Source organism: Salvia hispanica, chromosome 1 (assembly GCF_023119035.1).
Source record: "Salvia hispanica cultivar TCC Black 2014 chromosome 1, UniMelb_Shisp_WGS_1.0, whole genome shotgun sequence".
In the NCBI taxonomy this organism is placed as follows: domain Eukaryota; kingdom Viridiplantae; phylum Streptophyta; class Magnoliopsida; order Lamiales; family Lamiaceae; genus Salvia; species Salvia hispanica.
This window is the reverse complement of record NC_062965.1, coordinates 25,637,037-25,663,996: the sequence shown is the minus strand read 5'-3', so window position 1 is coordinate 25,663,996 and position 26,960 is coordinate 25,637,037. Positions and strand designations below refer to the sequence as shown.

Genomic DNA, 26,960 nt, shown 5'->3' with positions numbered 1-26,960 from the left:
AAACAAACATAAATACTTGCATCAAATTTATGTGAATCTATTGCTATAAGAGCAGGAACAATACCACTCAAATTGTTACCACCGAGGTTTAATATCCGCAGAGATGTTAAGTAGCCGATTTCTGCAGGTATCTGCCCACTAAAAGAGTTGTAGGATAGGGACAACAACTGCAGCTGTGAACATACGGATAGATTTTTCGGAATAGCGCCACTCAGCTGATTCACGGATAGATAAATCCCACCAAGAAATGGAAGATTACTGCACATGTCTGCTGGAAGACTTCCGTTCAATTCATTTCCTGTCAACGCTATATTCACGAGCTTCGACATGTTGAATATCTCAGATGGTATAGCGCCGGAGAGATGATTGAATTCGATCGCCAGAGTTTGCAAATTCTGGAGTTTCCCTAACTCCTTTGGGATCTCTCCACTCAGAGTATTGAAAGATATGCCAAGAAATTGTAGGTTTGTTAGGTTTGAGAGAGATTTGGGGATGGAACCTGTGAAGCTGTTGTTGCGGAAGTCCAATCTCTCTAACTTTGGTAGTTGACCAAAGAGAGGAGGATCTAATGGAGCACATTTGGGCAAAATTTGGCAACCGTTAGATGATCGTCACTAGAGAACTCCTTTTTCTGCTTTTTTGCCTCCATTTTTTTTTATTTGAGTTTAAGTGTGCAATTTGTAATTTCTAGTTTTTTAATTATGTCTTTTTTATTTTTTTAGGTATTTAAATTGTAATTTTATTTTATTTATAATGAAGTGTGTTTTTATTAATTGAATTTGTTGGAATTAAAAATAAAAAATGAAATTGAATGAATAGTTAAGAGATGGTTAAGAGATGGTTAAGAGATGGAGGGATGTAGGTGTTGTCTCTTAGTTAAGAGATGAGCTGAAAAGTACAGTGGGGCCCATGAATAGTGAAGAGATGAGACGGTTAAGAGACGGATAAGAGAAAGCGTTGCGGATGCCCTAATACTCCATCTATTTCATAGTAGTGGAGTTATTTTTTCATTTTGGTACGTTCTAGTAAAGCTATTTCCTTTTTTAGTAAAATTAAACACATTTCTTCTCACTTACTTTACTCACTCTTATTTTATTCTCTCTTCATCTCCCTACTTTTTTCATTTCCTACTTTGTTCTTCCTTTATTTAACTCACTTAACACAATTTTTCTTAAATCGCGTGTCGAAAAGAAATGTTTCTACTACTATGGAACGAATAGAGTAGTACTTACTCGGTCCCACAAAAAATATCACACTTATAGAATGATACATGATTTTATGAGATTTTATTTTGTATATTAAATAGAAAGAGAAAATATAATTTTTACTATACGAAATTAAGAACTTTTTTCCAAAAATAAAAATATGACATCGGGCAAACATCTTGGGATAGAGGGAACATTAGTTAATAAAACATTATACTACGTATATAATTTTCCATACCGCTCTTTTATGTATGCAATTCAAATGTTTTACCAACTATTTCAAGTATATTAAATAAAAAATTATTGCCTATAAATATCTTTATAAATTTTTTAAAAAAATTAATAGTAAGAATTTTAGTCTCATAGACTATAAAATAATTAACTTTCTCTCAAAATCTGTTACTTTCTCGTAGACTATAAAAGTGGTATCGAAAACCATGAACTTTACGAACTGTGGTTTTTTTCCCCAACCACCCAATATTAACAAAATTTCGATAATATACAATCTACGTGGACAATTGTTAACTCAGTGTGTACTCACGGTGAATTTTAAGCCATATGACGTCGTTTTCACCAAATCTTAAATCCTAAGTAACCGATATTCTTCAAGAATCCCAAAATTTAGCAGTGGGAGATTATGTTATTGTTTTCTGAAAGGCACAATCATTCCAAATTTGTTCAAAAAACACGGTTTGTAAAATTAATGGGAAAAAAATACGGTTCGTAAATTCATTCCAAACACTAATTATTTGAACAACACAACCATTTCACACACACTGCCAGTCGGATCCCACCTGCCATGGGTGAAAAACACAGTTTGTAAAGTTTATGTATTTTCATACCACTTTTATAGTTTATGAGAATCATCAGTCCATGATTGGAACATTTCTTTTGAGCCTGAAATTTAAGAAATTGATGTGTTAAAGGATAAAATGGATAAAGTAAAGTAAGAAAGAAAATAAAAGAAATTATTTTTAAATATAAAAAGTGGATAAACTATAACGAAAAGATAGACATCTTGAACAAGACGAAAGAACTAAAAAGTTTTCCAACCATTATAAGCTGGCGTGACAGTGACATATAAAGAGTATAGCAAATATGTTTTACTACTACATGTCTTCAGCAAAAGTTAAGTAATATACTCGTAGTACATATATAATTCTCACTCTTGGCATTAATAGGAAAACAACATTGTAACACCTTCGCCACTCAGATTTAAGCTTCATCCCAAAAACCCATGTTGGATTTTCTGCAGCTGTGCTAGAGCTTCTTTCATATTAATCCTTTCATGAGAAGAATCTACGCAACACTTCAAAGCCAACTCCAATATGGATGATGTGAATTCCACTATTTTATCGCCATGGTCTTCGTCAATGTTCATTAGCAAGTTGGCATCTACAACTTGATATGTGAACTGTGGAACTGACCTTTCAATCCAACTCTTCAAGCTTAGATCTCCAACAAACATGTCGTCACTTGGCCTTTTTCTCGTAAAGACTTCCATCAACATCACACCGTAGCTATAGACGTCACACCTTGTGGAGACTAGTCCTTCTGAACCATACTCTACATTCACAAAAAAATATGAAACAAGACTTCATATAATTAAAAAGTACTCTATATACATAATCGATATAAATGTAACAATTCACCTGGAGCAATGTAACCCAATGTTCCTAGGGTGTTGGTTAACACCGAGCTATCTCCATTGCACAACAACTTTGCTATCCCAAAATCGCTTACATGGGCAACCATATCTTCGTCTAACAAGACATTACTTGGCTTCAAATCACTGTGGACAATTGGTGGCGAATATCCACCATGAAGATACTCCAAAGCCGATGCAACATCTACCATTATACTCAATCTTTCCATGAAATTCAAGAAATAATTGTGGGAATATAACCATTTCTCTAGGCTTCCGTTGGGCATATATTCAAGTACTAATGCCTTGAACTCTTCATTGGAGCAACAACTTATAACACTGTTCAGACACCTGTGTCGAATGCTGCGAAGAATCTCACATTCGACATCAAATATCTTTGAAATACATTCTAACTGAAGATTAAACACCTTGACAGCGACAGCCTTCCCATTGTTAAGAATTCCTTTGTACACACTACAAGAACTCCCAGTCCCAAGCAGATTGCTCTCATTGAATTGTTCAGTTGCTTGTAGAAGTTCAAAATAAGAGATTCTTTCTGGCATAATAGTTATCAACTCATCAACTTCTCTAACTGTCTTATCTTTCCTTTTGTATCTGACAAAGATAAAAGCTAGGAAAACAATTGAAACGAAAGCCACAACCCCCAATGCAATGAATGAAGCTCGTTCCACCTTTTTCTTCTTTGATCTGTGATCAGAAACAGCATGACATATTGGGACATGGAACCTTTGAATTCCACACAACGCCTCATTTTCCTTAAAAGAATCCATAGTGAAGTTTCTGAAAGAACCACCGCTTGGAATTTCTCCACTTAGAGTATTGAATGAGACATTAAAGTAAATGAGATATTGAAGTGCTTCCAAAGACTTGGGAATTGAACCAGAGAGGTTATTGTGGGACAAGTCAAGGCTCACCAAACTTATCATGCTTCCCATGGAAACTGGAATAGAACCTTCGAGTCTGTTATTTGCCAAAGACAGATTAACCAAATTCTGTAGCTTTCCAATAGTGCTGGGAATAGACCCCGACAACTGATTCATCGATAGATCTATATCGATTGCTGCTCCTAAGTTACTCATCTTTTGAGGTAAAAACCCACTCAGTGAATTGAATGACAAGTTAAGAATCAGCAAATCTTTTAGATCCCATAAGCTTGAAGGAATGCTTGAATGCAACATGTTGGAGTACATAACAATATATCTTAAAGAAGAGATGTTTCCCAAACATATAGGAATTGAACCTGAAAACTGATTTCGGTGAATCCTTATAAAGTGGAGATTGTATAAATGACATACAGCCTCAGGAATGGGGCCTTGCAACATGTTACTACCAAGATTTAATCCTTGAAGCTTATGCAAATGTTTGATGGAATGCGGCATCTTACCGGATAACTCATTGCCATCTAATTCCAAGTCCATCAAGCTGCTTAGATTGCCTATTTCAACAGGAATGATGCCATTTAATTTGCATTCGAAGGCCATGAATTCTCCAAGTGAGGAAGATAAATTCCCAACAGAAGCTGGAATGATTCCGTATAGTGGATTATAAGAAATAACCAAATGAGTTAAAGACCTGCAATTTGACAATGATGTAATGAAGCCCAAGTTTGTAGAAGATGGTGCATTTGTAAGATTGTTTCCGTACAGGAGGAGAATTTGGAGAAGTCTTAGGTTGCCGAGATCCATAGGTATATAACCACTCAATTTGTTATCACCAAGTGAGAGAATACTGAGTCGTGAGCAATTAGAGATAGAATTTGGTATTGGTCCAGAGAGTGAATTCCTACTAAGATAAAGTTTTTCTAGACTGCGAAAGTTATGGCATAAATTGTTTGGAAGAACTCCAGACATAGCATTCTGAACAAGTGAAAGAGCTTGAAGAGTTGAAATGTTGAAGAGCTCATGTGGAATAGTACCGCTGAATCTGTTCTGCCCTAACGCTAATGTCTTCAGTCGGCGAAGTTGGCCAAATTCAGTGGGGATAATCCCTGCCAAAGATTAGATAAATTATTAGCCTAGAATGCCATTACTCACTCAGTCCATTGATCTATACAATATACTCCTTCTGTTCCATTAGAAATGAAACGTTTGCTTTTTCACACGTATTTTGAAAAAATAATAATAAATAGTTAGAGTGAAAAAAAAATAAAGTAAAAAAGAGAATAATATAAAGGGGACTCTTCTCTACATTATTCTCTCTCTTAAATGATTTTTTCACCACATTAGTTATTTATTATAATTTTTCCAAAACAAGTGCGCAAAAGCAAACGTTACATATTTAATGTACAAACCCATATATTGTACAAACTCGACTTTTTTATTGCCAATATCGATATAGTAATGAAGCCGCGATTATAAAATTTGAAGGTCGATATCAACACAATGTCGACCACAATTTCAACACAACATCAACCGTTGACATTGTGTTGACATTTTTTGTTGCTATTATTTCATGATCTGTTGATATTTTCTAACGGTCCAGATCAAAGTTTGGAGTTTGTATAATATTTAGAGTTTGCATTTGATCACGTCCCTATATATATATATATATATATATATATATATATATGGTTATGCTAGTGCGCTAACTAATTTACATTAATAACTAATAACTTTCAATTCTTGTGTATTAAAAATATCAACACAAAGACATAATTATATCAATACAACATGTAAAATTTAAATATCAACACATAGACATAAGTTTATCAGCACAAGAAGATTGATAAATTTATACCTCTATGTTGATATTTTTAACATACAACATTGATATTATTTATTAGTTATTACTGTAAATTAGTTAGTATTTAATCACACACCTATATATATATATATATATATATAGGCATGTTAGGGTACCACCACCCCTTAAAATAACACCATACTACCATTCCTAGCCAATCATTTGTATACGTGGACGAATAATAAGCTGCCACGTGGCAAAAAAAAAAAAAAAAAAACTGAAAAAAGACGGTCAGCAATTTGCTGGTCTTTATCCAGCAATATTTCTTGTCCAGCAATATATGACACACTATACAACAATCTATAGATTGATGTGTAGTGTTTGTAATATTGGTGTGTAGCGTTTATAATATTGTTGTATAAGCGGTTGTCACGGTGTCATTTTAAGAGAGGTTGTCATTTTAACACAAACCTATATATATATATATGTATAGGTTGGGTAGTGATAAAATGCAAACTTATATATTTTAAAAACTCAAAACTCCTCAACCCAGCTTCAACACAGTTTCAATACAATATAAACATAGTGTAAAATTTCAAGATTTTAATGTCAACACAGTATCAACACAATATCAACACAATATCAACACAACATCAATCATTGACTACCGTTGAAATTCTCTTGATATTTTCCTGTTGATGCTTTTTTGTGACCTTGTTGACATTTTTCAATGGTCCAGATCATAGTATTGAGTTTGTACAATATTTAGAGTTTTCATTTGATCACATTCCTATATAGAGTCCTATTAACCACAAATCCACCCTTAAAGACCGAACTAGAGACCAAATTAGGGCCACTCATTTTTCTAAATCTTATGGTTATGATTAATTTACAATTAATTTAATATTTTATCAAATAAAAATGTTTTTTTAATTTTTTTAATTTTTTTTTTAAATTTTGGTTTAATTTTAAAATTTTTTACATTTTTTTTAAAAATTTTTAAATTTTTTTCTAATTTTTTTTAAAAAAAATTTTAATTTTATTTTTTATTTTTTAGTTTTTTTATTTGATAAAAACTTGTTGGAGTAAATAATGAACTATATTCACTACATAATGAACTAATGAATGTATGTTATGAACTTATTACTTCATTAATTATCTTTAAGCAGTTAGGTTTAGGGTTATTACTTCATTACGTTAGTTTATCACTTCATTCAGTCATATTTATTCTTACGTTCATTATTACTTCATTACATTAGTTTATTACTTCATAATGTGTTATGACATAATTATCTTTCAGTTAGGTTTAGGGTTATTACTTCATTCTGTTAGTTTATAAGTTCGTCCGATCATGTTATTACTTCATTCTATTATTTTAGTCTTAGTTACATTAGTTTATTCTTTACGTTAATTAGTTTATTCTTTCATAAGATCCCCGAGATAAGTGACCCCTCTTCTTTTAGACGCGGGATTTGGAATGGTATTTAAATAAGTTAAAAGTGGAGAGAGTAAAGTATGAGAGAGGGAAAAGTAGAGGAGAGAGGAGAGAATAAAGTAGGTGGAGAATAAAGTAAGGGAGATGACTTTTTGCTAAAAATGGAAATAGGTCACTTATAGTGGGACACCCCAAAAAGGAATACAAGTCACTTATCTTGGGACGGAGGGAGTACTTAATTAGTCCATGCTATTACTTCATTCCGTTAGTTTATTACTTCATTCAGTTATGTTATTACTTCATTTCATTAGTTTATTACTTCATCATGTGTTATGATATAATTATCTTTCAGTTGAAGTAAATTCAGTATATAATGAATGCGAAAAATTACTTCATAACATACTTTCATTTAGTTCATTATGTAGTGAATATAGTTCATTATTTACTCTAGCAAGTTTTAATTGAATAGAAAAAAAAATTTAAAAAAAAAAAAAAAAAAAATTTAAAAAAAAAAAACGTTTTTATTTAATAAAATATTAAATTAATTCTAAATTAATCATAACTATAAGATAAAGAAAAATGAGTGGCCCAAATTTGGTCTCTAGTTCGGTCTTTAACAAGGGTTCGACATTGATCACAGCTCTATATATATATAGGGTCTTGTTAGGTTGAGATTTATCAACCTAATTGAGAATTGAGATGCAATCTCAACCACTCATCCAGAATATTTGTGAAATGTCAACAGCATGTAGTTTATGTTAACAGAGGGGCATAATTGTAATTTTACTAATTTTTTTTGAATTTTTTTTTTTTCGTTTTTCTTATTATTTTTAATTTTTTTTTTAATTTTTTTTCAACTACATATACATTTATTCATGTCAACTACACATCAAATGTCAACAACTTTATTCAAAAATACTATTTGACATGAATTGTACATGTAGTTGACATTATATTGTGTAGTTAACATGAATTGTATATGTAGTTGACATGAATTGTATATGTAGTTGACATGGATTGTACACATAGTTCACATTATATGTGTGTAGTTGACATGAATTGTATATGTAGTTGAAAAATAAAATTTTTAAAAAAATAAAAAAAAAACAAAAAAGAAATTAAAAAAAAATTAAAAAAAGTAAAAAAAAATTAAAAAAAATTAAAAAAAATTTAATTTTTTTTAAAAAAATTAATAAAAAGTTAAATAAAAAATTAAAAAAAATATTTATTGAATAAAATTTACTATGATATTACCATTCTGCCCTTTCATAATTAATTAATCTAAAGATATTTTTCATGTGGAAAAATCTGGACCACTCATTTAATAAAAATGAGTGGCGTGATTAAGTGGAGTGAGTTGCAGGTTTTACAATTTTATTTAAATTTGGTTTAAACATTATGCTTCAAATTTATGCCAACACGATACTACCTTTGGCAAAATTAGAAGCACGGCAATTTCCTCTAATACAGTCTTGTGCCTTCCCAAAATTGGTGTCATTCTTCGGAAGATATTCGTAAAGCAAGCATTGAAGCTGAGCGAAGGATTGATGCCCATATTTCCGTATGCAGGTTTCACTTTAATAAAATTTTCATCTTGTAGCCCCGCTGGGCCGTTGAAAATATTGTGGTATACTACTTTCTTTTGATTTTGAACAAGGTAAAGAGAGTAAAACAGTTTTTGATAGTTGCTTTTGTTGAGGAAACATCTGTTTATACCTGATTAGACTTTTATATATTCGGAGGATCCTTATGTTGTCTGTTTCTTGGAAATAACACAGCATTCTGGAATATGTTTACCATGTAATCAAAGCTTTCACAACAGGAGGTGATTCAATGAGTTCTGAAGTCGAGCGTTATGCACAGTACTCCATCCGTCCCATAAAAGTTGAATCGTATTTCTTTTTAGTCCGTCTCAACAAAGTTGAGTTATTTCCTTTTTTTAACAAAAGACAAAACATCTAATCACTCTTACTTTATTCCATCATTTACTTTACTCTCTTATCTTTTATACTTTTTTCATCTCTCCTATTTATTTAATATAAATTTTTAATCTCCGTGCTCAAAAGTTTTGTCTCAACTTTTGTGGGACAAAGGGAGTATTTGGTATGCACCTGTCAGCATATTATGCCTAACTTTATTCATGATGAGGATTTCTTTCCTATTGTATTATTACTATTGGTTTTCAAAGCACTTTTTATTTGTCAAGTCTTTATCGTTAATACTCCATATAGTGATAGGTTCAGGATTTTGAGCGGAATGGATTGAATCTTACCTCAACAAAGAGGGAGGAATTGCAACGTTCGAGGGCTCAAATATCCGTAGAGCATGCAAAGCATAAGATGAGACTCATAAAAGTTCACAATCGAACAATTCACACCACATTGTTCGATTGTGTACTTTCATAAGTCTCATCTTATGCTTTGCTCTACGGATGATCGTTTTAATACATATTGATTATTGATTTTGTGCATGTCAAATTGATTTTATTCCTTATTGACAAACAAATTATTTTACCTATGAGTTATGTTGAAGAGTGAATTGTGAAGAATTGAAGGTTTAGTTTATAAAGATTGGATTGATATTAATTTTAAAGTTATTTGCGTGGATTTTTGATTCTCATATAACTAAAATTGTTACTCATATTGCTCATTGTTCATATTGATTCTAATTTTGTTTAATTAATTTAAAATTGCAAATTAACGTGTTAATAATATACTCCCTCTGTCCCACTAGAAATGAAACGTTTTCATTTTTGGGTTGTCCCATTAAAAATGAAACGTTTCTTAAAATAGAAATAACTTTATCTCTACTTTTCTCTCTCTCTTACTTTACTCTCTCTTCTTTAACTCACAAAACAACACTACATAAAATCCTGTGCCGAAAAGTAAACGTTTCATATTTATTGGGACGGAGGGAGTATTAATCTGTGCATAGCACAGACGTGATACTAGAAATCGGAAGGAGAAAAAAGTACTTTGGCCATGTTTGATTGACGGTTACTAACAATTTTACTTTCCCGTGCTTGAAAAAAAATCAAGATTTTAATTTTATATTTGATTTAATTAATAAGTACTCCCTCCGTCCCACATAATTTTACCCAGTATTCCATTTTAGTCCGTCCCATATAATTTTACCCATTTCACTTTTACCATTTTTGGTAGTGGACCCCATATTCTACTAACTCATTCTTACTCACATTTTATTATAAAACCAATACTTTAAAAGTAGGACCCACATCCCACCAACTTTTTCAACTCACTTTCTATTACATTTCTTAAAACCCGTGCCAAGTCAAATTGTGTAAAATTATGTGGGACGGAGGGAGTACTATTTTTTTATTAATAATAAAATAATAATAAAAATATATTAAGATTTTTTATTTATTACTATCATTATTATATAATTAGATTTTCTTAAGCGTTATATTATTCATTATTTAACAGAACCAAAATGCTCAAAATTGTGAGTTTCAAGTTATTGTAGTACTCTGCTTTGCAATAGAAGTTCCTATTTTTCTTTGTGTCACTACTGGTCAGTTAAATACTATTACTACTAGTCACATTTCATTCATAAAACTTATACGTCACAAAAAATATTTGCATCATTATGAGTTTTAATCAGAAATTAGTGAAATAGGACGGAAATTAAGAGAAAAGGTAAGAAAAGAGATGAGAAAAAGTAAATAAAATATGAGAGTTTTAATTTTTAAAATGAGACGATTTCTTTTGATGGAGGGAGTATATGTATAAATGAGATTTATAATTTACTACCTCATTCTCTAAAAATTTGTCCATTTTTCCATTTCCGTCCGTCCCCCAAAATTTGTCTCATTTCACATTTTTTTGTCATTTTTTATAGTGAACCCTACATTCCACTAACTCAATCCCACTCATATTTTATTATAAAACTAATATATAAAAGTAGGACCCACAATCCACTAACTTTTTCAACTCACTTTCCATTACATTTCTTAAAACCCGTGTCGGGTCAAAGAGGGATAAAATTTGGGGGACGGAGGTTGTAAAAAAGTAGCAGATCTATTGAGAAATAGTGATGATCCATGTTACCGTAAATGGAGTACTAATTTTTGTGGGTTGACAAAAATGAAAAACAAGACTATTAGTTGGAGAAAGATGGAGCATCATTTTTGATAAGATGATACGGGTAGCATGAAAATCACAGTTCTTCGTACCTGTCATGTGGTTTTCGGTGATTGAAAAGTCAGTTAGCAACGTAAGATTCCCAAAATCCCTTGAAAGATTCCCGGTGAACTTGTTGCGCCATAGGCTTAATTCTTGCAAAGATGACATATTCACCAAAATATTTAAGGAGTCCCCAATGTGATTATATTCAACACCAAATTTAACCAGGTTATGAAGATTGCCAATCTCAGGTGGTAGTGTACCTGTCAAATAATTATGAATATTCAAACAAATATACTAACATCAAATTCATGTGAATCTAATGCTATAAGAACAAGAACAATACCATTCAAATTGTTACCACCGAGGTATAATATCCGAAGAGATGTTAAGTAGCCGATTTCTGCAGGTATCTGCCCATTAAAAGAGTTTTTTGATAGGGACAACGCCTTCAGCTGTGAACATAGGGTTAGATTTCTCGGAATCGCGCCACTTAGCTGATTTCCAGAGAGATAAATCACAGCAAGAAATGGAAGATCACTACAAATATCTGCTGGAAGACGTCCACTCAATTCATTATGTCTCAACGCTATATACACCAGCTTCGACATGTTGAATATCTCAGATGGTATAGCACCAGAGAGATGATTGTATTCGATCTCCAGACTTTGCAAATTCCGAAGTCTCCCTAACTCCTTTGGGATCTCTCCACTCAGAGAATTGGAAGTTAGGTTAAGGGATTGTAGGCTAATTAAGTTTGAGAGAGATTTGGGGATGGCACCTGTGAAGCTGTCGTTGGTGAGGTCATGGGTATAATTAATAAATAATAAGAATTGTATATTGATAAATTACTACCATTTGTATAATAATTTTTCTCATATTGAGTATAATCCATATAATAAATAAATTTATTAGTTGAATACATAAATTTGTACGCATAATATGATTGATATTGATAAACAAATAATGAATGATACATATCATATAGACGAAGAATGATTGAGAAATCTATCATGTAGTTATAAATAAATTTATAAATGAATGACTTTTTATCCTACATTAAAATAAAGAATAAATATCTTAGTTATAAAAAAGAATTATACATAAATGAAATCATGAATACTTTTATCCCTAATTGAAAGAAAGAGCAAAACACTAATGATTTGTGAAGCTATTAAAGAGAATCACCCTATACAATCTCTTCATATTCAAAGGTCCAAGTCCAACATTAAGTGTTGGAACTAAAAATATCAAAAGATCTTACTTTAAATATGACCAATTGATTTGAATCCTAAAATAAATGTTTTATTTTAAAAAAATAGTCAAACCGCCAGTTCCGAAACCGGTACCGCCAAAATCGGCAAAAACTCAGTGGTTTTAAACCGGAACTGCCGGCTCCGGGCCCTAAACCGGAACCGGCTAATGCCTTGACGGTTCGGTTACGGTTACACCATTTTGAAAACCTGAACCAGTGGTTTGAACTGTGAGCATTGAGATTCCCATAAATTACAACGTTAGCTAATTAAATCACACCTTATAAAAGTTTCGCAAATGTTCCGTAAGATAAAAAAAATTTAGCTGAACAGGACTAATAAAACAACAAAAACATGGCATATGATAAAAAATTCTTTAAATTTGTGTGAGAATGCGAAGAGGGGGTGAGAATTAGAGCTAAATTGTATGAGAATGAAAAGAGGCAGCGTCTTTTTTAATTACTATATAATGCGCGTCATTGATGGAAGAGAAATATCACATTAGAATATCACGTGAATAAATAATGCCACATAAATGTCATGTCAATAAATAAAGCCATGTAATTGCCAAAAAAAAAGTTTATGTTATGGGACAATTGCCAAACAACTATAATTTGTGATTTAATTAGATATCTTTTTAAGTTGTGGGATTGATTAGAAGTTAACTAAAAGTTAATTTAATCGAAAATTTTCTCTTATAAAAAGGTAGGATATGAAGTGAAAAATAGCGATGAGCCATGTTACCAAAAATGGAGTACTAATTTATGTGCACAAATAAAAATGAGAAAAGTAACCAAGTTGGCCGAATTCAGTAGACATGTTGAATATCTCAGATGGTATAGTTCCGAAAAGATGATTGTATTCTATCCCCGGCCTTTGCAAATTCCGAAGTTTGCCTAACTCCTTTGGGATCTCTCCACTCAGAGTATTGAAAGATAGGCCAAGAAATTGTAGGTTTGTTAGGTTTGAAAGAGATTTGGGGATGGAACCTGTGAAGCTGTTGTTGCAGAGGTCGAGGGAGACGAGGAAGGAGAGTTGCCCGAGCTGTGGGGGAATGGTGCCGGAGAAACTCATGTAAGAGAGATTCAATGCAGATACTCTATGGTGGCGCAAGCTGCAAGAGACGCCAATCCAGCTGCATACGGAGCTCGAATTAGTCCAATTTGTTGCGAGTATATGAGAAGGGTCAGAGATGATGTGTTGTTTGATTGAAAGAAGTGCAGTTTGATCAGTGCTAAGGCTCATTTGGGCTAAACAAGGGTTTCCAAAGGTTATGGTAAGGAATGCAAATGCAAGAACGCAATACAACATTTTCTCCATGGCTTCAAATTACAAGCTGTGGTTGATTGATTGATTAAGAGAGAGATTTTTCTTCCATATTATATGATCCATGCAACATGCATCACTTATTTCACTTGCACATTATTGCTAGTGCCTAGTGGAGTGGTTTCATCTTTCATCTTTCTTCTTTCATCCTTTCGCTTTTCTCTTTTTCTCTATTATTGATTCTTATCATAGCTACAGTTTGAGGCTTTTCCTTTCCTAATCTCTTCCTTTTCTTCCACAGTAGCCATGGCCACACCAAAATACTCTTTATCTTTTCCTTTAAAGTTACAATTGTTTCAAATTAAGCTTTTTCTATTATCCGCAACATTGCACTATACTCAAAGAATCAATGATCAAAAGCCCTACTCACAAATGCACACAGAGACATGAAAAATCATAACATAACAATCCACAGAATCCCACATTTATTATTCCTAAATTATGATATACTCCAACCTAAAGCATATAATAATGAATTTGAGGAAAATTTATACAAAAATAACTCCTTGTATTGTTTGAATTTTAGCTAAACTTAATCGTCTCACTAGGTTTGTTACATGTTACTACCATTTTTTTGCAGTGAACTCGGTATATCACTAATTTTTTCAATTCATTCTCAATTATATTCTTAAAACATGTACCAAATTTTGCAGATTCGATGAAGTGTATACTAAGAGAAAATTTAATATACTTAATTAATAGCCTAGTTTTATTTCAATGTGCCATCTAATATAGGCAGTAACTGTTTTGTTTATCAAAATATACTATTTTCAACTTTTGTGGATTTTAAAAGGAGTCCTTACAACTTTCCCAGTCCCAGACATATATTATTGTACTTTTCCGTCCGTAAAAGAATTTGTTTTCGTAAAATATGGTTTAGCTATTACTCCATATATTTAAATTAATTTCTTTTCATTCAATCATTTTTTACCTTTTTTCTCTTCTTTATCTATCCTCCAATAATATTTTAATTATGTTTTCTCTAAAACTAGAGAAATAGATGAAAAAATATTTATAGTAGACGGTGTTTGGTATGTGAAGAGAAAGTTAATTACACTTTATTACTCCATATATTTAAACTAAGGTGTTGTTTTTAAAAATTGATTTCAACTCATCCTGTGGAGAAAAAAGAGATGGTCTAGTTTGGTCAATACTACTCTCGAAGTCCTAAACAATTTTCCATACAAGCGCACATAGGCAATTCAAATGTTTTACGAACTATTTTAACATAAATTCTCGAATGGGGCTAATATTCGCTAACATGACAGAGACATAAATAGTAAGGACAAATAATTTTCTCAGTCTTGGCATTCATAGGAAAACAACTTTGCATTCCGCTTCAATCCAAAAATCCACGTTGGATTTTCTGCATCCCAGCTAGAGCTTCTTTCATATTAATCCTTTTATGAGAAGAATCTGTACAACACTTTAACGCCAACTTCAATATGAATGATGTGAATTCCACTATTTTATCGCCATGTTCTTCGTTAACGTTCATTAGCAAGTTGGCATCTACAACCTGATATGTGAACTGTGATACTGATATTTCAATCCAGCTCTTCAAGCTTAGGTCTCCAACAAACATGTCATCACTTGGCTTTTTTCTCGTAAACACTTACATCAACATCACCCCATAGCTATACACGTCACACCTTGTGGAGACTAGTCCATCTGAACCATAGTCTACAATCACAAAACAAAGTATGAAGCAAGACTTCATTTATTAAAGAGTAAGTACATAATTAAAGTAGATAACAATTCACCTGGAGCAATGTAACCCAATGTTCCTAGGGTGTTGGTTAACACCATACTGTCTCCATCGCATAGTAACTTTGCTATCCCAAAATCGCTTACATGAGCAATCATATCTTTGTCTAACAAGACATTACTTGGCTTCAAGTCACTGTGGACAATAGGGGCTGAATAGCCACCTTGAAGATAATCCAAAGCCGATGCAACATCGATCATTATATTCAATCTCTCCATGAAATTCAAGAAATAATTGTGGGAATACAACCATTTCTCAAGATTTCCATTGGGCATACATTCAAGTACTAATGCTTTGAACTCTGCATTGGAACAACAACTGATGACACTGTTTAGACACATGTGTCGAATGCTACAAAGAATCTCACATTCGACATCAAATTTGAAATACCTTCTAACTGAAGATTAAACACCTCGACTGCAACAACCTTCCCATTGTTAAGAACTCCTCAGTCGACACTACAAAAACTCCCAGTGCCAAGCAAATTGCTCTCATTGAATTGTTCAGTTGCTTGCAGAAGTTCATAATAAGAGATTCTCTCTGGCACAATAGATATCATCTCATCACATATCCGGTTATCTTATCTTTCCCTTTGTATCTGACAAAGATAATAGCTAGAGAAACAATTGAATTGAAAGCCACAACTCCAAAAGCAATAAATGAAGCTCATTTCACCTTTTTCCTCTTTGGTATATGGTTAGAAACTGCGGGGCAAACTGGGACATGGTACCTCAGAATTCCACACAATGCCTTATTGTCCTTAAAAGAATCTATAGTGAAGTTTATGAAAGAACCACCACTTGGAATTTATCCACTCAAAGTATTGAAGGAGACATTAAAGTAGTGAGATGTTGAAGTGATTCATTGATAGATTTATATAGAATGCTGCTCCTAAGTTACTCATCTTTTGAGATAAAATCCCACTTAATGAATTAAAGGACAAGTCAAGAACCAGCAAATCTTTTAGATCCCATAAGCTTGTAGGTAAAGAAGAGATCTTTCCCAAACATTTAGGAATTGAACCAGATATTTGGTTTTGGCTAATACTTAAGATATTAAGGTTGTATAAATCACATACAGCCTCTGGAATGGAGTCTTGCAACATGTTATCAGCCTTAGCAGTCGTGGACTCCCTGTCAGTGGCCTCGACGTCTTCGTCGAACAATTTGCGGCGGACTGTGGGTTTGGGAAAGACATCAGGTGAGTTCAACCAAGAGTTTTGTTAAGCACAATTCCATTAGAGTTTTGTTTGCAATAGCAGCAAAAAGAGATTGGGAGCTAGAGCAGTTGGATGTGAAAACAACCTTTCAAAATGGGGATCTAGAAGAGACTATCTATATGGCGCAGCCACAAGGCTTTGGAAGTTCCTGGCTCAGAACAGAAAGTGTGTATGCTCAAGAAAAACATTTATGGCCTTAAGCAGAGCAGCAATGGTACTTAAAATTTGTTGAAAGTCTAGCAAAATTGGGATTCTGCAAATCACTCTATGATAGTCCAGATGCTAATGAAATCAGAAAGGTGAAAGCTCAATTAAAGGCAAATTTTGAAATGAAGAATCTTGAGTTGCTAAAAGAATCCTCGGGATGTATATAGTTAGGGATAGAAATTAAAAGAGAGTAAATGGCTAAAAGCTGTGAAAGAGAGTAAATGGCTACCACTACTTATACAAGTGTTATGGTCTTGCTTACCCCGGTGGATATCCAACTTTCGGACATTAACTATTCCTATTCCTTCTCGCGTAGCATCAATTTGTCCAACACATGACCAGTGCAGTAATAAGTCAAAAATTATGCTAGTTCTATTCAATTATAAAAGAGTAAAATATTTGCAATTATAAAAAAGAGTATGACCTTTTGTTCCTATGATACACTACCATTGGAGCCTTGATAGAACCGAACTGATCAGTTTACCCTTTAAGTGATGGAAACAAAGTCATAATGGACTTCTTCACACTTGCATATTTGTCGTCCATCGACTCATACGAAGTGGATGCACCATCTTGGCTCCTATTGATCTATTTCAGAATCTGCATGAGCTGTGGCATAATTTTGAAATTGGACTCCTTTATACTTGAGTATTTGGAGAGTCCATATCGTTTCCTTCGACCTCACTAGGCCACCTCACTCCTATGCTTCTTGATGTTTTCTTTGACCCTCTCCTTCTTGACTTTTTCTGTTTTTCTCTTCGTTTTCTTCACTGGTTGCTTCTTGTCATGAAAATTTGTTATATTCTAACGAGGTAAATATGTAACACCGAACAGCTCTTCTTCATTCAAAGGCTTGATATATTTTGTTTTTAATTCCTCCGTCGTCGGTTCCATAGGTATAACAATCAGTTGCAAAATATATTTTAATGTATATTAGATAAATAATCGATATTCATGTAATAATTTTAAGAAATACTCCCTCCGTCCCGCTTTAGGAGTCCCGGTTGAGTCGCGCACATGTTTTAAAAAAAAAGTGTTTAGTGTGTAATAAATAAATATTGTAGTGGATGTTGGGACCCACTTTTAACACTTTTTTATTAGTTGTAGTGGATGTTGGGACCCACTTTTAACACTTTGTAAGCATTTTTTATTAATTTATCTCAACCGGGACTCCTAAAGTGGGACGCCCAAAATTGATCAACCGGGACTCCTAAAGCGGGACGGAGGAAGTACAATATAACAAAACTTACAAATGCTTTATCCAACAAAGAGCCATATGGACCCTTGTTTAAAATCTACTGCCGTCTCAAACATCGAGGAAATTTTGCACCATCAATCTATTCTGAAGCCATATATGCTAGTTAGGGAAGGTCTCATATACCCAGTAATGCAACACCCAAACGGGACCATTTAAACGGTATTTTTGTTTACTATCCTTCACATGAACCTTGTCCACGTAATCAAACATCATCTGATGTGCGTATGCACCCTATGGAAAATTATTCCATTCCTTCAAATCTTCAACCAACACCCAAGCCCATTCATCTATCGTGCAATCCTCTCCTTGATACTCTTTCCTCCTTGCCCTAGAGGATTGCACGATAGATGAATGGGCTTGGGTGTTGGTTGAAGATTTGAAGGAATGGAATAATTTTCCATGGAGTGCATACGCATATCAGATGATGTTTGATTACGTGGACAAGGTTCATATTAATGATAGTAAACAAAAATACCGTTTAAATGGTCCGGTTTGGGTTTTGCATTATTGGGTATATGAGACCTTTCCCAAATAGGCATATATAGCTGCTGGTGCAAAATTTCCTCGATGTTTGAGATGGCGGCATATTCTAAACAATGGTACATATGGCCCTTTGTTGGATAAAGCAGACGTAAGTTTTGTTATATTATATTTCTTAAAATTATTACATGAATATCAATTGTTTGTCTATATACATTAACAGTTGATTGTTACACATATGGAACCGACGGAAGATGAATTAAAAACAAAATATATCAAGTCTTTGAATGAAGAAGAATTTTTCGGTGTTACATATTTACCTCGTCGGAATATAACAAATTTTGTTGGCAAGAAGCAACCAATGAAGAAAATGAAAAGAAAAAAAGAAAAAGTCAAGGAAAGGTCGAAGAAAACATCAAGAAGCATAGAAGTGAGGGGGCCTAGTGAGGTCGAAGGAAACTATATGGACTCCAAATACCCAAGTATAAAGGAGTCCATTTTCGAAGTTATGCCACAACTCATGTAGATTCTGAGTTTAGTAGGAGCCAAGATGGTGCATCCACTTCGTATGAGTCGATGGAGGACAAATACGCAAGTGTGAAGAAGTCCATTGTGACTTTGATTCCATCACTTAAAGGGAACAAGAAGGGTTTGAAGAGTTGAAATGTTAAAGAGCTCATGTGGAATAGATCCACTGAAGTTGTTCAACCCTAACACTAATTTCTTCAGTCGGCCAAATTCAGTAGGAATATGCCCTGACAAAGAGTAGATGATTTAATAGATTAGAATGTAACAAACATATTGCTATGTCTGGTCATTACTAATAGTCGATAACATCGAGTTAATAAAAATTGGTAAAATACGTGAAAGGAAAAATTAGTTTGAGTAATTGCTAATAAATGGGACTAATTACATAAAAAGTTACCAAATTATGTTACTCGTATCAAATCAATTAGTTACTACTCCCTCCGTCCCAAACAATTTGGGACACTTTGACCCAGCACGGGTTTTAAGAAATCTAATGGAAAGTGAGTTGAAAAAGTTGGTGGGACGTGGGTCCTACTTTTAAAGTATTAGTTTTATAATAAAATGTGAGTAGGAATGAGTTAGTGGAATATGGGGTCCACTACCAAAAATGGTAAAAGTGAAGTGGGACAAATTATGTGGGACGGCCGAAATGGAATACTGGGTCGAACTATCTGGGACGGAGGGAGTAAAATCTAATTTATTTCAAAATGAATACTAAATTTAGTATCTTATACTACTACATATAATTTGTGATGTAATTCAATTTACTCAATTACTTTATTTCATTAATAGATAAAAATGACGTATAATCTTTTCTAGTCTAGTTAACTTAATACACTATTTACAGGTAATATTGCAGCAGCAACAGCATTGTTGATTCCTTCACCGATAGATCTATGATTATTATCATGCAAATATCTGGTGGCAGTACACAAGAGACGACATGCTGGGACAAGTAGGAATAGCAAATTTGCAACAACAGAATTCTAATCAACTTATAGGTTCCAATTAGATAAGAATCACCACCAGAACAAATTGCTTCAAGATATTGTTGGAAAATTATGAACTTGTTCTTTCTTTCCAAGGGAAACAAGATTGTGATGAGCCATGTAACCAAAAATCGAAGGACACTAATTTTTGTGGATCGACAATAATGAAAAAAATAAGATTATTAGCTGTAGAAAGATGGAGCACGTATCATTTTTGATAATATGATATGGGCAGCATGAAAATCACATGTTCTTCTTACCTGTCATGTAGTTTTCGAAGATAACAAACTTGGTTAGCATAGTAAGATTCCCAAAATCCCTTGAAAGATTCCCAGTGAAATTATTGCGCCATAGTGATAATTCGTGCAGAGAAGACATATTCACCAAAATATTTAAAGTGCCCCCAATCTGATTATTTTCACCAGCAAAATCAACCAGGTTGTGAAGATTTCCAATCTCAGGAGGTAGTTTACCTGTCAAATAATAGTAATTATGACTATTCAAACAAACATACATACATCAAAATTTTATTGTGAATCTAATGCTAAGAACAATACCATTCAAATTGTTAGAACCGGGGAATAATATTCGAAGAGATGTTAAGTAGCCGATTTCTGCAGGTATCTGCCCATTAAAAGAGTTGCCAGATAGGGACACCACCTGCAGATGTGAACATAGGGATAGATTTGACAGAATCGCGCCACTCAGCTGATTTCTGGATAGATAAATCCCATTCCCAGCAAGAAATGGAAGATTACCGCAGAGGTCTGTTGGAAGACTTCCACTCAATTCATTTAGTCCCAGGGCTATATATACCAGCTTTGACATGTTGAATATCTCGGATGGTATAGCACCAGAGAGATGATTGAATTCGATTCACAGCCTTCGTAATTTCTGAAGTTTACCTAACTCTTTTGGGATTTCTCCACTCAGAGAATTGTAAGGTAGGTCAAGGGATCGTTGGTTTGTTAAGTTTGAGAGAGATTAGTGGATGGAACCTGTGAAGCTGTTGTTGGTGAGGAATGCATATGCAAGAATGTAATTCAACATTTTCTCCATGGCTAGTTGGCTAAAAATCGGAAGACGTGGTTGATTGATAGAGAGAGATTTTTTTTTTTTACCATATTATATGAGCCATGCAACATGCACCATTTACTTCACTTGCACATGTATATATGCAACAGAGCTAATAAGTTGAATTTAATTAAAAACTCACTGTTAGAACTAATTAATGAGTTGTTAGATCTGTTTAGAGTCACTCTCAGCTGCAACATTACAGCTAACTAGTATCAACCCCGTGTGTTGCATGACCTATTATATTCTTTTTAAAATATACTACTAACCAAATGTTTATATATACTATTTTTCAGGGATGAAATGATAGCAAACCTCTTTCATATAAGTATAGATTTTAGAAGATTCTTCTTTTATATAAGTACAGAACTACCAATAATTAGTGTTAACACTTGCGCCATGTACAAGATAAAATATTTTTGTTTTATTAATTTGATTGCATGGATAAACTAAATTAAATGAATAAGAAAATAGTAATTTTTTAATTACAACACTTAGATTACAACAAAGAAAAATATCATCTTTCACAACAGTTGCGGATGCATATACAAAAGCAGGGTTTAAGTTTTCAAAATTGCACTTAAATATAAATATAAATTTTTATGTAATTTAGATTATTAATAAAGACTTTTATATAATTATATATAAAAAATATGAATAAATTTTAAAATATTATAATAGAAAAAAGTTTTAAAAAAGATGAATTCATTAAGGGCTAAAGCCCCTTCCCCTATACATGTAGTTCCACCCATGCTTCACAACATACACACTTCATACTAAAATACTTCTATACAAAAGCCAAAAGAATATATTTAATATACAACTAAAAGATATTAGGAGCGTAATGATATCGCCATAAAAAAGATAAAATAATAAACTAAAAAAAAATCCACATATAAATATATACTCCATATAACTTTTCATTCATATTTGACAAATAGAAACATTTAATCCTTTCCTAATTTGTTCACAATTATTTTGTAAAATGCAGGGAAACGATCCTACAATCCTATTACCCTACATGGGAAACAATAATAATGAATGATTTTAGATAAATAACTATAAAAATTTAATTAAATAAGAAATAACACTCATACCATACGATCATGGAAAACATATTCCAAGGAGGCTACATTTGATTTGTCTCTATGTTTAGTTGTTCTAAAAATACACATACCACCAAATTCTGAAGACTGATGAAATATTGTCTCTATGGCTTCTATTTTCTTCCCCTAGTAAGATCACAATATTAAGAACATAATAACCACACTAAAAACAAATTATTCTCTTTGCAGAAAAGTTGTGATGCAACGGGAGGAAGACAAATGAGATTGAATTAACAGCTACCATATATACATATTTATAGACAAAGAATATTAAGAAGTTATCATAGATGGAGAAATTATAGCATGATTGATGGCTGTTACAACTTACTACAAATTAAGATTAAGAAACGTACTGAGAGTTATATGTTACTTATAGCACTCTTTATTTGGGCAGTTACTAAGAAAACGGCATTTTAATTTTAATTAATAATTAAATGAAACATCAAAATGCAATATATATTAATTATCATGTAATGGCCATTGGAAATAATTAGGTATTCCATAAATATTTTGAAATTGATTGCATAACTTACAAATATTACAGAATAAGGACAAAAGTTATAATTATTTCAAAAGAAGGCCAAAACTCATTTTTATATATGTATAGATATGAAGAATTGTCAACGTGCTTCTCACATGCATGCAGTAAATAACAACAACTGAAATGTTTTAATTATTTTTATTAACTATTAGTATAAATGTTGCATTCCATCCAACTTTGGCACCTATGAAAGAAGAATGTGATGCCAAAGTTATTTAAGATGCTGACGAGGAGGAGAAAAAGAACCACAAGTGGCATCGCGTTGAGAGGAGAATGTCAAGCTGGAGTAGGTGAAGTTGGCGACAGAGTGCTGGATGACAGTAGGAAGCCTAATCTTAAGGGCATTGATATCTCTGGTTGAGTAAAAAATGTCTTCCATTTCAGTAAGTGATATGATACTGATAGTAGTATAAATAAAGGATGTGGATTTACTTTTTAAGACCAATTTTATGTAGTTTCATAATCACATCTTTTCTCTTTTTCTCTAATAGATACAGTTTGAGGCATTTTTCCTTCCTAACCTCTTCCTTTTCCCCACAGTTGCCATGGCCACATCAAAATTCTCTTTATCTTTTCCTTTAAAGTTATAGTAGTCGTTTCAAACTAAGCTGTTTCTGTTATCCACCTCAACATTGCACTATACTCAAAGAATCAATGATCAAAAGCCCAACTCACAAATGCACACAGAGACATAAAGCATAACATAACAATCCACAGAATTAAATCATGATATACTCCAGCCACAAGCATATAATGATGAATTTGAAGCAAAAAAAAAAAAGAGAGAGAGAGAGAGAAAACTTTATTCAAAAATAACTATAGTATGTTTGAATTTCAGCTAAAACTTACTTGTTTCCTTTAATCGTGAACCAATGCTTCTGCAACTGCACATTGCTTGTGGGAAACGGCCAAATCATCTTTGCAAGAACAACCTAGCTCAATAGGGATCCCAGATTCCTTGAATATTCTTGTCGGACGCAGCATAGATTCCTCTGCACAGATTCCACATCCACCATCTCCACTGAGCACACAGAAACATTTGAATCCCTCCTCTCATTCTTCTCATTCCCATTAACAATTATCTTCATTTCCATTAAAGGAAAGCGGTGCGTCACCTCCTCTCTCGGCGGCCACTGCTGCCGGACCACCGCCGCCACCCCCGACAGAAGTGGTGTTAGCTGATTCCAAATCAACATCCCTGGATTGCTGTAAAGATGATATTTTTACAGTAGCCCAGATCAAATTTTTGAGAAAGTTAATAACACATCAAATTTATTTAATATTATCATAGCAAAGTTTTCCAACCATATATTCAAATGATGCTATAAAGAGTAAGGCAAAATATATTCTACTCTGATAGGAGTAAAGGCTGACGAACAAGAATATAAACTAGAAAGAAGCTCAAAGATTTAAAGAACAGAAACTGAGATCATTAGAATTAATCGAACAAAAGAAACACAAGAAAATAATCCTGACGAGGAGGCCAATTAGAATTTATGTAGAATAACATTTCATTTATTATAAAGTATATATACATATTTATGTAGAATAACATTTCACCAGGAGCAATGTAACCAAATGTTCCCAGGGTGTTGGTTAACACCGTGCTATCTCCATCGTATAGCAACTTTGCTATCCCAAGATCGCTTACACGAGCAACCATATCTTTGTCTAACAAGACATTACTTGGCTTTAAGTCAATGTGGACAATTGGCGTCGAATAGCCACTGTGAAGATACTCCAAAGCCGATGCAACATCGATCATTATATTCAATCTTTCCATGAAATTCAAGAAATGATTTTGAGAATATAACCATTTCTCTAGATTTCCATTAGGCATATACTCAAGTACTAACGCTTTGAAGTCTTCATTGGAACAACAACTTATGACACTATTCAGACACCTGTGTCGAATGCTACGAAGTATCTCACATTCGACATCAAATATCTTTGAAACACCTTCCAACCGCATATTAAACACCTTGACAGCGACAACCTTTCAATTGTTAAGAACTCCTTTGTACACAGAGCAAGAACTTCCAGTGCCAAGCAAATTGCTCTCACTGAATTGTTCAGTTGCTTGCACAAGTTCATAATAAGAGATTCTTTCTGGCACAATGGATATCATCTCATCAACTTCTATAATTGTCTTATCTTTCCTTCTGTTTCTGAGAAAGATAAGAGCTAGAGAAACAATAGAAATGAAAGCCACAACCCCAAAAGCAATAAATGAAGCTAGTTCCACCTTTTTCCTCTTTGATATGTGACTAGAAACCGCGGGGCAAATTGGAACATTGAAACTCGGACTTCCACACAATGCCTTATTGCCCTTAAAAGAATCCATAGTGAAGTTTCTGAAAGAACCGCCACTTGGAATCTCTCCACTCAGATTATTGAAAGAGACATTGAAGTAGTTGAGATGTTGAAGAGCTTCCAAAGACTTTGGAATTGAACCAGAGAGGTTGTTATGGGACAAGTTAAGACTCACCAAATTTATCATGCTTCCTAAAGATAGATTAACCAAATTCTGTAGCTTTCCAATAGTGCTGGGAATAGACCCCGACAACTGATTCATCGATAGATCTATATCGATTGCTGCTCGTAAGTTACTTATCTTTTGAGGTAAAACCCCACTCAATGAATTGAAGGACAAGTTAAGAATCAGCAAATCTTTTAGATCCCATAAGCTTGTAGGTATGCTTGAATGCAACATGTTGGACTGCATAAAGATATATCTTAAAGAAGAGATCTTTCCCAAACATGTAGGAATTGAACCTGATAATTGGTTTTCACAGACAACCTCTGGAATGGAGCCTTGCAACTTGTTAGCATCAAGATATAATCCTTGAAGATTATGTATATGTTTGATGGATAGGGGAATATTACCAGATAACTCATTGCCCTCTAATGCCAAGAGCGTCAAGTTTCTTAAGTTGCCTATTTGATCAGGAATGCTGCCATTTAATTTGCAGCGGGCGGCTCTGAATATTCCAAGTGAGGAAGACAAATTCCCAATGGACGCTGGAATGGTGCCGTATAGAGGATTATCTGAAATATACAAATGAGTTAAAGACCTGCAATTCTACAGTGATATAAGGAAGGCCATGTTTGAAGAAGATGGTGCATATGTAAGATTGTTGCCGAACATTCTAAGGTCTTCGAGAAGTCTTAGGTTGCCGAGATCAACAGGTACATAACCACTCAATTTGTTTGCACTAAGTGCGAGAATTCTGAGTTGGGAACAATTTGATATAGAATTTGGTATTGGACCAGAGATTGAATTAACTGCAAGAGTAAGCACTTCAAGAATGGGAGAGGTATGGCATAGACTGGTTGGAAGAACTCCAGATATATCATTCTTAACAAGATCAAGGATTTGAAGAGTTGAAATGTTAAAGAGCTCATGTGGAATAGATCCACTAAAGCTGTTCAACCCTAACACTAATCTCTCCAGTTGGTGTAGTTGACCAAATTCAGCTGGAATAATCCCTGCCAAAGATTAGACAAATTGTTAGATTAGATGTTAAATGCAACAAACATATTACTAAAAGTCGAAGACACCGATTTAATGTAAAATTGGTAAAGCATTGGAAGGAGAAAAAGTAGTTTGAGTATTACTTCATTTGTTAAAAAAAGTACTAGTAGATGAAGTGAAAAATAGTGATGAGCCATTTACCCAAAATGGAAAGATATTGACTTTAGTGGATTGATAAGATTATATGGGTATCATGAATATCATAAGGCCTTCTCTTCTTACCAGTCATGTAGTTTTCGCCGATGTCAAACTTTGTTAGCATTGTAAGATTCCCAATATCCCTTGAAAGATTCCCAGTGAAATTATTGCGCCGTAGTGTTAATTCTTGCAAAGAAGACATGTTGACGAGAATATTCAATGATCCCCCAATCTGATTTCTTTCACAACCAAAACCAACCAGATTCTGAACATTGCCAATCTCAGGAGGTAGTGTACCTGTCAAATAGTAATTATGACTATTCAAACAAACATAAATACTTGCATCAAATTTATGTGAATCTATTGCTATAAGAGCAGGAACAATACCACTCAAATTGTTACCACCGA

At 33.4% G+C, this 26,960-nt stretch overlaps 3 protein-coding genes across 3 annotated transcripts in view; all 3 read right to left on the bottom strand.

The window, feature by feature from the left end:
• Positions 1-26,960, bottom strand: part of LOC125201039 (probable LRR receptor-like serine/threonine-protein kinase At4g36180) — a 30,452-nt gene that overhangs the window by 1,286 nt on the left and 2,206 nt on the right. Inside the window, exon 4 of the mRNA XM_048098916.1 lies at positions 65-550. Coding sequence (XP_047954873.1) covers positions 65-550 — 486 coding nt within the window. The remainder of the gene's footprint in view (positions 1-64; positions 551-26,960) is intronic.
• LOC125201041 (receptor kinase-like protein Xa21) lies at positions 15,105-15,963 on the bottom strand. The gene is made up of 3 exons (XM_048098919.1): positions 15,868-15,963; positions 15,473-15,795; positions 15,105-15,392 (listed from the first exon to the last, which is right to left on the bottom strand). Exons 2-3 carry the CDS (start codon positions 15,750-15,752, stop codon positions 15,325-15,327), a joined length of 348 nt encoding a protein of 115 aa, XP_047954876.1. The 5' UTR covers positions 15,753-15,795; positions 15,868-15,963; the 3' UTR covers positions 15,105-15,324.
• LOC125201040 (LRR receptor-like serine/threonine-protein kinase RGI5) lies at positions 18,941-21,328 on the bottom strand. The gene is made up of 3 exons (XM_048098918.1): positions 20,716-21,328; positions 20,419-20,631; positions 18,941-19,396 (listed from the first exon to the last, which is right to left on the bottom strand). The coding sequence occupies exons 1-3, from the start codon at positions 20,984-20,986 to the stop codon at positions 19,269-19,271; spliced, it is 612 nt and encodes a 203-aa protein (XP_047954875.1). The 5' UTR covers positions 20,987-21,328; the 3' UTR covers positions 18,941-19,268.

Excerpts from the sequence above, each read along its gene's own strand:
- LOC125201041 (XM_048098919.1), bottom strand. The coding sequence starts at position 15,752 with ATGCCCAATGGAAATCTTGAGAAATGGTTGTATTCCCACAATTATTTC. Across the intron at positions 15,393-15,472 it reads ATTGGGTTACATTGCTCCAG|ACTATGGTTCAGATGGACTA; the intron begins GTGAATTGTTAT and ends TTGTGATTGTAG.
- LOC125201040 (XM_048098918.1), bottom strand. The coding sequence starts at position 20,986 with ATGTCAAAGCTGGTATATATAGCCCTGGGACTAAATGAATTGAGTGGA. Across the intron at positions 20,632-20,715 it reads CGGTTCTAACAATTTGAATG|GTAAACTACCTCCTGAGATT; the intron begins GTATTGTTCTTA and ends ATTATTTGACAG. Across the intron at positions 19,397-20,418 it reads CTTCGAAAACTACATGACAG|GGCATATTCCTACTGAATTT; the intron begins GTAAGAAGAACA and ends ACTCTTTGTCAG.